Source organism: Protopterus annectens, chromosome 1.part1, assembly GCF_019279795.1.
Source record: "Protopterus annectens isolate FY-2018-M chromosome 1.part1, PAN1.0, whole genome shotgun sequence".
NCBI lineage: Eukaryota > Metazoa > Chordata > Ceratodontiformes > Protopteridae > Protopterus > Protopterus annectens.
In genome coordinates, this window is record NC_056726.1 from 1,339,621,607 (window position 1) to 1,339,635,304 (window position 13,698).

Genomic DNA, 13,698 nt, shown 5'->3' on the forward strand with positions numbered 1-13,698 from the left:
GCAATGAAGTAGGGGGTAGTTCAAGAAAAAAAGAGAGTGGAATTTCTGATGCAGATCCATAAGGAGAATAAAAACAACCATACAGAATATTATATTCATAAAGTCACAGAAATTACTCTAAAAACTTTGCCAACATGAGAATGGAGAAAGGAGAATTTGCCAATATAGATGACTACATGTAGGTGTATGGAAAATAGGCAAGAGGTGGATGGAATTTACTGAGGGAAAACTGGCAGATCAACCAAGGTTTTGGGAGCAAATAACTAAGGAGGGAAGGTAACAGAGTGGGATGAGGCCAAGAAGTTTGGACTGCTGTCTTCCCTCTTAGGTACTGCCATTAGAGTTTAGGCAAAAAGAAAGGGGGTTGGCATAATAGTTAAGGTGTTTACCTCACAGAAAAAAGGTACAGGGTTTGATTCTCACCTTTGTGAAAGTTGGCTAGGCTCAAAATGGCCTGCAAGAATGACTAACCTAGCACTTACCTATCATAGGCGAATCCTATGTGAAATACCCACTCTGGTAGAGTTTTTTTTAATCAAACCTAGAACAGAAGCTGCTATTAAAAAAAAAAGGATATTTACTAGAGCATATAATATTGCATGACAGCTATAAGACTCAATCAGAAGAGATTACAAAATGTTGGGAAAAAAGACTGGAAAATCAATTCACAAGGGAACAATGACAGGACATATATGTGGCTCCCAAGTATGCAACAACATCCAGAAGGTTTAAGATTTTTGTTTGGAAATGCTTGCACATGTATTTTTATACCCCTAGCAGACTTCAAACAATTTTTCCTCAGAAAGATAGCAAATGTTGGATGCATGGCGGGGAAGAAAAAAGTTAATGGGGAACACATTTTTTAGAAGAGTAATGAGTTGGCAGGTTTTAAAAATTCCCTACAAAGTACTCGTCATGAATATTGGTGGAGCAAATGGCTGTAACTAACGAATTGATTCTTTTTTGTGGGATCATAGGATATAAATTGCCTAGACATCGTAAGGCCTTATTAAGTTTAATTCTATTGGCTGCCAAGAAAGCAATTACTAGAAAGTGGAAATCAAAATCTAAACTAAGTGTATATGAAGTATTAAACATTGTAAAATAGATTAAAAACATAGAAGTGGGATCTTTAGAAAATGGAAGGTACAAATTACATATAAATGGAATATGTGGGAACAATACATGCAGGATAAAGTTCAGGAGGTTTAAGGAAAGGTAGGAACTGAGCAGTTTATGTAATGTTGAACTGAATGACAGTTGCTATAAAGAAAGAAAATATATACAGTGTATGTAAATAAAAAGAAAATGTTAATATGTTTTATTCTATTAATGTATGATTGCCTATGTTTAAAAAAAGTGTCATGGGATCTTTTACATCCATCCAACAACTCTGGCAGATGGGACCTCTGTTTAATGTGTCATCCGATAAATAGGTACCCAGTACTGACCTTAAGGTAATCTTATTACTTTCTAGAGATCACCTGGATTTAGCATTCAGTACCTCATAAAAAATCTTTCACTGATGGGTCATGGCCTAGTCTCTTCATGTCTTGACTACTGCTGTGCCCTTTTAAGTGGGGCTTCCCTGTACTGACTATCTACAGCTTATACAGAACTCTGCGGTATGTTTATTTATTATTACTCATTTTAATCAACACATTGGGAGCACAATTAGGAACTCGATCATCCTGGCTTTTATCTACATTGTCCCAAAATGTACTCAAGTGATCACATACCAGGCATATGGAAGACAGCTATTGTAAATAAAATCTTTAAGGGCAAAAATTGAAATGATCCTGATTTTTGTAGACCAATAAGCCTTAACGGCATACTTTAATGCAATTGCTTTCCAAGAGTGGAGGGTTGGAGACTGTCCCAGATGACCTCTTCAGTGGACTAACTGCTCTCCCCTAGCTCTCATTCTTCTCTGTTACTACCCAATGGAAGTGAATGGGACCAGGACAACTGTCATTCTAGTTTGTAACATTTCAAAGCATTTTCTAAGGGACTGCGAAACCTCTGTGTTCTCCCACTGAAAACGCTGGCACATTCTAGAAACAGTCTCAGAAAAAGAGAATCCATTACAGGGAGCATTAGATACCATGCCCCTCAGAGCCAGAACCAGAACCAGAATTCTGAGGAGAAAAATCTGTATCTGTCCCATCACATTCATCACTAGATTCAGTATCTTGAATCAATTCAGGAAAAGATGAATCCCGTTTTCTCTTACCAGAAGCCACCTGATAAGGAGGGTCAATAGGATGTACAAGATCCAGAGCTAGACAAACTACTCCTGTCCAGTGAAACTGGTGCAAAAGATATTTGTTTAGTTTTCTATTTATTTTTAACAGCAGAATTAAGGCAAACATTATTTTATTGGCAGCAACAGTTTCCCCAAGGTTGGGTACAACATTCTGATTAAGCAGGGGGACCTTTTCTGCCCCTTCTCCCCAAACCAACAAAAGTGTCCCTCCCTTGCCCATTAAGAGGACCCCAAACAGCAGCAGAAGACACTGCTAACCTCTGGTCCAGAATGGCTATATGGGCAACATCAGAGAAATTCAGAGAAAAAGATAGAGTGGTCTGAGAAGCTAGTTTTGGTAACAGCACAGTCACACACCTGTGGTTGATGCAAATGGCTAGCTTGTTGTGCTGGCAAAGGCTGTTCAGTTAACTTGTTCTTTCTGTGGCTGGAAGAAGGACCAAGCATGGAAGCAGTAGTCTGTTCCACTGTTAGGCTGAAACTGGTATCTCTTTTGTAGTAAAAATTTCAACAGTAGTATAAAATCACTTTTCCCAACAAAAAAATTCAGTAAAAAGCACTCTAATAAACTTTGCTGTCCCCAAAAATATTTTAAACAAACTTTCCCCACATAAAAAATGGTTTTATTTTATTTAAATCTATTTACCCTGCCAAAAATAAAAGAGAGGTCCTGTTTAAAAGTATAGCAAAGTCATGTGACAGCGAATAAAAAAATATATGAATAAGCGAATAAAAAAAATGGTTTTATATTATTTAAATCTTTTTACCATGCCAAAAATAAAAGAGCGCTCCTGTTTAAAAGTATAGCAAAGTCATGTGACAGCAAACACAAATTGTTATTTCTAGCTTTAAAAAGTACTTTCCTCTTATGGGACATTACATTTATACATAAAAAATAATATGTGGAGGTTTTTTTCCCAAATGGAACTTATCTGCCCAGCAATGGAAGAGCACAAATCAATTGTAAATCCTCAAAAGCTGACAGAGGAGCACTCTCTTCGGCTGCAGGAAAGCTCTTAAGGGCTTGGTGTCCAAACCTGTCTTTTTAGTCAGCTCAGCTAAAGCCAACTAATGCTTTGGGCATGTGGAAGGAGCCCTGAAGCTTTGGAAGCTGGCTGGCTGTTATATCCTGTGCAGGATATAACCCATATAGCTTAGGCTACTACAGCAGTGATCAATAAGATGAACATTAATAGTGTCCAGTAATTTATCCTTCAGTGCCCAAGTCCAAAATGCCTATAAGAAGACTATCAGCCTGTTAAGGTTAATCATGAAGAGTGTTTCAAGGTGAAACGTGGAGGTATTGGATCCACTATATACAGCTTTAGTTCAACCAATTGTAAAATATGGCTCCATCTTTTGAATGTACTCAACTTAGGATGTATAAAAGTTAGAAAGAATTCAGCATTCTTTTACAAAAAAGACAGCTTTAGCAAGCACTTTGTATCATAAAAGATTGGAATCCTTGAATTTTTATTCTACTTATTGTAGATTACAAAGATTCGATTTAATATAGGCTTACAAATATGTACACAATGGCTTTGCAGCATGCAAATGTAACCTCAATGGTTTATTACATGGTATTAATACAGGAAATAAAGGCTTACACTTACAAACGGTTACAAATTCATAGGTTTAAAATTATTTTCTAAGGACAGATAAAACATAGAACAGACTAACAAAAGTGGTGAGACAAGCTCTGGCTTTGGAGCGGTTCAAAGATTCACTTGATCCTTATGTTACAAAATATAAACTTCAAGCTCTGGGAAAGGCACATGACTTCTTTACTGGCCTTTTGATTGCACCCATACTCTGGAAACTGCACTTACTGTCCATTCAGCTTCATATTTTATTCAAAATGTGGTTGTTGGTATTTTAGGCAAACATGATTTGAGTCCTTTTTACCTGAAATAGCTGAACGTGTGGAGTTGCCAAAATTTGCTAGGGTACAGCATCAGAATCTGGTATTCACCATTTTGTCTTTCATTTCTAAAACTTACTATCTTGGTGCTTAATCTCCTAAAACTTAACTTTTTGATGGCTTATTCTGTATATACGTTCTTCCTTGTTTTATATAATTATATCTTTTTCATTATTGTATTTTTTTTGTCTTTACAAAATGCTTAAGTACAAAGATACATTTGAATATCAAATTAATTAGATGTGTCAGGATTCTTTGAATGACTGGGACAGGGTGACAATGTAGATATAGCCTGTCTGCTGCATGTTTGAAGTACCTGGCAAAAAGTACCAAATTCAGAAGTTTTAAAACAGTAATAAGACACAAAAAGAGTTTGGGAAGGATGCACAAACATTATTCTCAATTATGTGCGGCAGATATGTGGTAAAAAGTACATACCAGAGGTCTACACAATACGTAGGTGTTTAACTCCAAAAAGTAGCATTACACATTCCTGCATGCCTGGAAGAGACCAGGTACAGACGAGGTAAACACAGATATGAAAATGAGGTCACACAGTGAATGTCATAGTTCACAAATGAAACCAGGAACTATTGTACATACTACAGCCTGACATTTATGGGACTGCAGGCCACACATCAACAACACAAAACATTAACTAAAAGTCCTTGATATCCCTGTAATGCAGTTGAGCTGCTCAACATAACAGAGCTGATCATGAAATTACCCCACAACTACTTAAAAAAAATAGGATGCCAAAGCATATAGTGTTTATGTGTACACTGCACAAAAACACAGTATGACAACCATACATTGCGTACCAGCTGCAACCACACATTTAATGCCAGTACCACAGTATGTTGCTTGAGTTAAATTTTAGTGTAATGAAAATGTTTTAAGGTTTATAATTTTGACAGTTTACTTAGTGTTCCTATAGTTTTGTACCACAGTATAGTTAATTGCAAGTTTTAATTTATAGGTTCAGTGTATGGATTTGGATTCTATGTGGGTGTTTTTAGTGTTTTTTTTTACCAAAATATGAAATTGCTTTCTTAGCTTTGACACTTATGATCCGTCCTTCCTCTTCTTTTCATTCAGTGTTGCTTTCTGTATCCAACTTTTTTAAGCTGTACGTTAAAAAAACTTTCTTTTCTTAGATTTTTTTCTCATGGGATTTCAAGTAGTTTTCAGGTAGGATACAAATGCTTTTAAACACACTAGTTTAGGAGCCTTGTTAAATTTTTAACAGCTTTTACAATTTTCTAATATATGATCAGGCCTTAAACAGAGCAAGCACTATGCGTAGCAATCTTTAGGTGCTACCTGCCTATCACAGATACTCTTGTTAAAAGATTTTGGGGGGATAAAATATAACCTTGTTTCCTCCGATATCCAGAAGAAAATTCTTCACATTCTTCAAGAAAACTATCAAGTTAGAGCACTAGAACTAGAATAACTCCCCAAAAATCACAAGACATTTAGTAGTGTAAGCCACAGTACAGCTGAACTGGTACATGACAATATCTCAACAATTGTAAATGTCGAGTGACAAAACCTTGAAACCACAACTTTGACATATTAAATGTTGACATACAGGAATAAACAGAAAACCTACAGTGTGTGCTAACTGTACAGTGGGAATCAGGGAGTTGACCCTTTCCCCACTGTAGTGCAATCTCAGAGTTAGTATATATAATTAGCATGGGATACAGGGAGTGCGGGGGGGGGGGGGGCAGTTTTGCTGTTTTATTTATTTTCAACTTTTGAATGTTGGTGTTGTGTCATTCGACATTCAAAACATTTTGTAAAATAACATAAATCTCAACTGAATTTCTTTGATAAGATACTGAGGGACCAGAAGTACTTAGCAAGACCTGAAGATATCAAATGACAATGATGAATATGTATAGGTGTTTCACACCTGCTAATTAAACATCTTCACAGACATGAGATCAGCATTAGTCCTCATAGGGAATATAGTGTCTACCAGGAATCAGATAAAGAAGGTTGCTAAACTCAAATGTTACATTTTACTGTTAAAGTGACCTTCCCCAAAGAACTTCCATATTTCTTTGATTGCTAGACCATACTGTCTGCCCACTGGCTGTATACAGCTTAGATGACTTATTTAATTAGTTTCTCAGGCAGCTGGCTTTGCACATGTGAAAAAAAGATCAGTTCACAATTTGTGTTGTATCATGGCAAAGAGTACATCAAGCTGTTAAAAGCTTACAAAATGCAAATCCAACAGAAGACACAAAACAATGGTTGATGGTGGTTAGAAGCAGAGCAAAATTAAAATATTAATTCATAATGTAATTTAATTTTAGCTAAAAGAGTAATAAAGATTAATGAAGAAAAACATGTGCGGTTTTGAACCATTATTATCTAAGAGTAAACAATCTGTCTTACAAACATGAATACCGATATCTGTTCTATTTTGGTAAGATCATGACATTACCGAGATTCAAAGAAATAAGAGTTTATATCAAAATTAAGATTCAATATACCTGAATGATGACTTTCAAGTGCATCAAAAATTTTTCTCACTGGCCGCATTGCTGCTTCTTTACAGACAAGCTTTACATCAGAACCTGAGTATCCTTCAGTTGCCTGATGAAAAAAATTAATAAGGCATTTATACACTTTCATTAAAATTCTAGGTATTATTTACCAAACTGTTACATAAGAACTGCTCACCATATCAGTTGTTCTTTGAGGGGATGTTCTATAATGGGGGATACTTACATATTCTTTTCATACACCACTCAAATGGACAAGTTATTTTCCTGATTCCACACTTGAGGCAAATGTATCCCACAGCATTTATTGAAGTGTCTCTCCACCAGTATAAGGTGGCATACCTACATCACGAATCCCCAGTTCCTGACCACAATCAAACAGTAGGAGCTGCAAATACAAGCAAAATAAAATAACACCAAGGGTATACAATTATACCCTGCAATATTTACAAATTATACTTTTTCTAGGAGTTGCTAAAGAAAAATATACAGCCACAAAAGGGACATTGAAAGAATAAATTGGTGGAATTCTGAAAAGTACACCTTGCTGTAACCATCTGGTATTTAGAGACAGCCCTACATTGGTGCTTTTGCATGAAGACGTGCAGCCCATCGGTGATCTGTCTCCACAGCTAATATAAATGTTAATGAGGCACTTTGGGGAGGGATGCTAATTAGTCATGTATTCTCCCTCAAAACTGCCTGTGGTAAGGCATCTATGCAACCAAGCAATTCAGAGAATCGCACAGCTGCTTAAAGTTCCACTACTACTCCTCCTGGCCACTCATATTAATGAACATGTCCAAAAGCTTGTGCTCACCCATCACAGTAAACATCAAGTGTCAGGGAGTTTGGCAGTGAGGTATTGTTTGGGTGTATGGGCATGTGTGTATTGTGTGAAAGTGCCTGCCTGGAAGGTTGCCTTAACAGCACATTGGATTGGGGCAACACTGGCCACCAGGAAGAACTCTGTATACATCATTGTCTCAAAAGCATCTAAACAAAATGTGGGTTAGGGGAACATTGGAGACCAGGGATTTTCTAACTAGTATGCCTTAAAGAAACATAAAAAAAATCAAGGTCTTCAGAAAGAAAGTAATGGGGGGGGGGGGTTGGCACTATACATCATTAATACTCTTCACAGCATACCATCAAGGCACTAAAGAGAAATTCAAACCCTGCACCCTCCCACCACCTCAGACAGAAGCTATCAATCTTCTGTGCCATCACCAGACACCAGAGACATGTGAAAATAGTACTTAGGTGTGTTTAAAAAATACATAAAGTGAATGGGGAAAAGTTTTTAAACCTTGTACTCTTTCTGCAGGAAGTAGGAACATTAACACACTTTGCTAACTAATTGGTAGTGTATTTTATTTTTTTTATATAAGTATAAAGCTCTAATGTCTGTCATAATCCAATGCTTATAGCAGTATGTAAATCATAAGGAATTATTTTATATATTTGCTGGCATTGTTTTTTTGCTCCTGATCTGCTTTGCCGTTGCCCGCCCCTACCGTAAATTTGATCTGGGGTACTCCTCCCATTCTAGTGTTCATTCTAACTATTACAGAGAGAACATTTGAGAAGGCCAACCCACTTAGGTTCTTAACCTTGAATTATCGTCTGCTCCTCCTTCCTCTCCTTGCACTTTACTAACAAAAAAAAATCTAGTTGTGTTCTGATGGAGTGCTGAGTGTGCTTCTCAGCTGATAAGTATATTTTTGGCACTTCTTAACTGTTCAGAGTTGAATAAAGCAACAATTGAATTTAGTTCAGAATACATTTCAAATAAATTGCATTTATTTAAACCACATTTGCTTTACTTTCAGTGCTGTTTTAGCTGCTTTCTGAAAAAAAAAATCTAAGCTCGTTTCCTGCCTTTGCTGCAACTAGTCTAGTCCAGATACAGATTTTCTGTATCCAGGACTGTTGGTAAGCTTCTGAGCCCCCAAGCCTTTTTGTGTTAGAGGGAAGCCTTCTAGCTTATCAGTGGGCTTTCTAGCTTATCAGTGGGAGTGGTAAGCACTAGGTAGTCTGTCTACCACATGAGAAGTGGCTTTTGGCTCATAAATTGTAGTTTATTGGCCGTTTGGGCAGTTTTTCCATCTCTTTCAACTTTCTGGTTTAAAAGCCCACTTTTGCGCTTCTTCCCTGCCTTTCCTGTAACTAGTCTAGTCCAGGTACAGATTTGCTGTATCCAGGACTGTCTGTAAGCTTCTGAGCCCCCCCAAGCCTTTCTGTGTTGGAGAGAAGCCTTCTAGCTTATCAGTAGGAGTGGTAAGTACTAGCTAGCCTATCTACCATAAGAGGAGTGTTTTTTGGCCCAGAAATTGTAGTTTTTTGACCATTTAGGCAGTTTTTCATCTCTTTCTACTCAGTTTATTGATCATTTGTGCAGTTGTTCCATTTCTTCTCTCTGGCTTAAAAGCCCACATCTGTGCTTATTTCCCGTCTTTCCATTTACTAGTCTAGTCCAGATACAGATTTGATGTATCCAGGACTGTTGGTAAGTTTCTTAGCCCCCCCAAGCCTTTCTATGTTGGAGGAAAGCCTTCTAGTTTATCAGTGAGAGTGGTAAGCACTAGGTAACCTATCTATCACAAGAGGAGTGGATTCTGGCCCAGAAATTGTAGATTATTGGCTGCTTGGGCAGTTTTTTCCATCTCTTTCAACCTTCTGGATTAAAAGTCCACATCTGTGCTTGTTTCCGGGTGGCCGCTGTGGTGCAGTGGCTAGCATTGCAACCTCACAGCAAAAGGTTCTCTGGTTCAATCCTCGGCTGGGGTGCCTTCTGTGCAGACTCTGCATGTCCTCCCTGTGGTCACGTGGGTTTTCTATAGGTGCTCTGGTTTCCTCCCACATCCCAAAGACATGCTGTAGGTGGATTGGGCACTCTAAATTGGCCCTAGGCATGAGCGCGTCCAAGTGTGTGCCTTCTACGGAAGGCTGGGCGCCGGGCTGGCAACTCAACACTGTAAAACTCCACTGTCATTCATAAGTGGACAGGTGATCCACGGTAGCAACCCATAACCAGGAAAAGCCGAAAGAATAAGAAGATCTGTGCTTATTTCCCACCTTTCCTGTAACTAATCTAGTCCAGATACAGATTTGCTGTATCCAGGACTGTTTGTAAGCTTCTGAGCAGTACCAAAGTCTGCTCTTCAATTTTTCCCTTAGATCTGCTAGTTCTCTCCTCTCCTGCACTTTTACTAGCTTATTAGTTTAGCACTTTACCAGACTTCTTGTAGCAATTATTGTAGCACACAAAAGTGCTACCAGCACTAAACATTCTACAAGGAAACAGCTCCAGTATTTATTAATGCCCACCCCTCCAGTCATGTCTAAAGGTCAGTTCCTTGTGCTTTCTCCTATTAACCTGGAGAACTTGGGCATCTTGAGGCAATGTAGCAACTGCCTCATGTACACTGACAACCCTCTCCTCTTACCTCCCAACACTCAGACTTGTGAGAGATGCACTTATACATCCAAATTGGAAGCAACACACTCTCCAGCCAAGATCAGAATAGCTGATCAAGAGGAGAAGGTCAACAATTGCACCACACCACATGGAACGCATAGCCCTCCAGAACACACACCAGTACTGCCTTCACATAAAAACGCAAACCACACCTACCTTCACAGAGGCTCTCAATAAAAAGTTACACAAACAGCAGAGACTTCCAAGGCAGAAACACACCTGACCACCACAACACAACACTAATAATGAGACAAATAACTTTCCTAAACAGTGTGCCACTCAACCAAAGCCCCTAAGGCAAAACAACATGCCCAACACACTTGTCATAGGCGACTCGATAGTGAGGCATACTAATGTCCCACTCACTAAGTTGAATAAGGAGAAAGTAACAGTCAGCTGCCTGTCAGGTGCCAGAATCCGCCACATAATGCATGCACTCAGGTCTCTCAACAGGTACAAATATGACTTTGGCATTGTATGTGTGGGTGTGAATGACCTGAGACATACCTCCCTGAACTACATGAAAAGAGACATGAAGGAGCTCTCGGATTATGTAGCCCAGGTGGGTATGACCCTAGCCCTGAGCAGCATCCTACCATCACCCAGAATTATACCACAGTACAAGCAGAAAATGATTGATTTCAGCAATTAGCTAAGTTTCTGGTGTCATTCTAAGGGGATCCAGTATCTGTCTGCCTGGGATGACATGATTGCCAGACCTCGATGCTTTGTCACAGATGGCCTGCATCTGTCACCCCTGGGCTTCCGGATACTGGCTAAGGCTCTTGCCACCCCTATAGTGCCCTTTTTAGGTGGTGTTCCAAAGACCAAATTACCACTGTAACAGCTACAAACAAATGCAATCTGAGAGTTATGTTGCTCAACGCTAGAAGTCTAAATCTCAAAATGCACTCACTCAAAGCATTCCTTAAAATGGAGAACATCAACATTTGAGCTGTAACAAAGACCTGGTTCAAGGCAGCAGAAAGCACCCCTGCACTTCCAGGCTACAAATCATTCCACAACTTTCGGCCTCAGAACTTGGACCGAAGCTCCAAAGGTGGTGGTGTTTCCATATTCATAAAGGATGCGCACACCTCCAGACTGGTAGCCCAACATAACGCATCTGAGATAATTCAGGTGCAGCTAACACTGGGTAAGACAGCGATTCAGGTTGTAGCCTGCTGTAGGTCCCCAACTGTGTCCAAAGACTCACACTCCACGTTCCTAAACACCCTGGAGAATATTAGGGTTCAACCTAACACTCTCATACTGGGTGACTTCAACTACCTCTCCATTAACTGGGAAAACTACTCATGTACCAATACACTTGCCCAATGCTTTCTGAAATTCATTAATTCCAATGCTCTGGGCCATCTCGTTCTTACCCCCACTAGAGGTAGCAACATCCTTGACCTGGTCATTACTAACATGGGTGACTGTTGCTCTAGACCAATAGTCAACTCCTCCCTAGTTAGATCCGACCACAAACTAATCACCTTGGAAATCTACCCCCCCCACCACCACCACAAAGGTAACCACCATGAAAAACTTCTCCAAAGCTAACTTTGGGCACCTAAAACAGAGGTGGCTAACTTCATGGCACCCATGCAAATTGTGAATAGTTGCACAACCGCTGAATCATACACCAATGCACTGTACGAACACGTACACAAATGCATGGATCTCACCATACCCAATAGAACTAAGATGCTCTCCTCAAAAAAAAAAAAAAAAGGAAGCCAATCTGGTGGTCCGCTGCCATAAACAAACTCTACAACAGAAAGTCCCAAGACTGGAAAAACTCCCTTATCAGCCTCAACAAAAGGTTGAGATCCCTCATCAAATCCTATAAAGCTAGCTATGAAAACAGAATTGCAGCAGATAGTAAAGACAACCACAAGGCCTTCTATAGTTATGTAAGGAATCTCCATGGCAATACCTAGACCTGCTCTGAGCTACTGCACAATGGTACCTCCTACACTGAGCCAACAGATATTGCCAATATACTGGCCAACAGATTCAGTGCTAACTTTACTCCCCCCCCCCCCAAAGGACCAATCACAATACCAGTAAATTGCCAGGTACCCAGTATTACTGCTGCACAGGTTAAAACAGCACTGTCCAAGGCCAAGAATACAGCTTCTATGGGACCTCACAATATCCCTGACTGTGTTCTACATGAACTTCAGAGTGAACTGACACCTCACCTGTGTGCCCTGCTCAATCACAGCCTCACCTCTGGCTTTATCCCTACTGAATGTTGCACTGCTATACTCATCCCTCTCCACAAAGGAGGAGTGACTACAGACCCCAAGGAATTATCACCCAATTAGCCTGACAAGTCTGATATGCAAAGCTACAGAACGCATCATCATCATCTTCTTTCGGCTGTTCCCGTTAGGGGTCGCCACAGCAGATCACCTGTTTCCATTTCTTCCTGTCCTCTGCATCTTGCTCTGTCACACCAACCAGCTGCATGTCCTCTCTCACCACATCCATAAACCTTATCTTAGGCCTTCCTCTTTTCCTGTTACCTGGTAGCTTCATCCTTAGCATCTTTTTCCCAATATACTCAGCATCCCTCCTCAGCACATGTCCAAACCAACATAATCGTGCCTCTCTGGCTTTGTCTCCAAACCTTCCAACCTGGGTTGACCCTCTAATATACTTATTCCTAATCCTGTCCACCCTTGTCAGACCCAGTGCAAATCTTAACATCTTTAATTCTGCCACATCCAGCTCAAACTCCTGCCTTTTTGTCACTGCCACTGTCTCCAACCCATATAACATAGCTGGTCTCACTACCCTCTTGTAGACCTTCCCTTTCACTCTTACAGGTGCTCATCTGTCACAAATCACTCCTGACTCTCTTCACCCACTCCATCCTACTTGTACTCTCTTCTTCACCTCTCTTCCACACTCACCGTTACTCTGAACTACTGACCCCAAGTATTTAAACTCATCCACCTTCGCCACCTCTACTCCTTGCATCCTCACCATTCCTCTATCCTCCCTCTCATTCACACACATATATTCTGTCTTAGTCCTGCTGACCTTCATTCTTCTTCTCTCTAGAGCATATCTCCATCTCTCCAGGGTCTCCTCCACCTGTTCCCTACTCTCACTACAGATCACAATGTCATCTGCAAACATCATAGTCCACGGGGACTCCTGTCTGATCTCGTCTGTCAACCTGTCCATCACCACTGCAAATAAGAAAGGGCTCAGAGCTGATCCTTGATGTAACCCCACCTCCACCTTAAACGCATCCATCACTCCCACCGCAGACCTCACTGCTGTCACACTACCCTCGTACATATCCTGTACCATTCTTACATACTTTTATGACACTCCTGACTTCCTCATACAATACCACAACTCCTCTCTAGGCACCCTGTCATATGCTTTCTCTAAGTCTACAAAAACACAATGCAACTCCTTTCGACATTCTCTGTACTTCTCCATCAACACTCTCAGAGCAAAGATCGCATCTGTAGTGCTCTTT

The 13,698-nt window shown here is 39.9% G+C and overlaps 1 protein-coding gene across 3 annotated transcripts in view; it reads right to left on the minus strand.

Moving 5' to 3' along the window:
- The window catches only part of KATNAL2 (katanin catalytic subunit A1 like 2), an 829,719-nt gene that overhangs the window by 70,420 nt on the left and 745,601 nt on the right, over positions 1-13,698 (minus strand). For all 3 annotated transcript variants that reach the window (XM_044081877.1, XM_044081869.1, XM_044081884.1), the window contains one exon: positions 6,698-6,800. In XM_044081877.1, the coding sequence (XP_043937812.1) occupies positions 6,698-6,800 (103 nt within the window). The remainder of the gene's footprint in view (positions 1-6,697; positions 6,801-13,698) is intronic.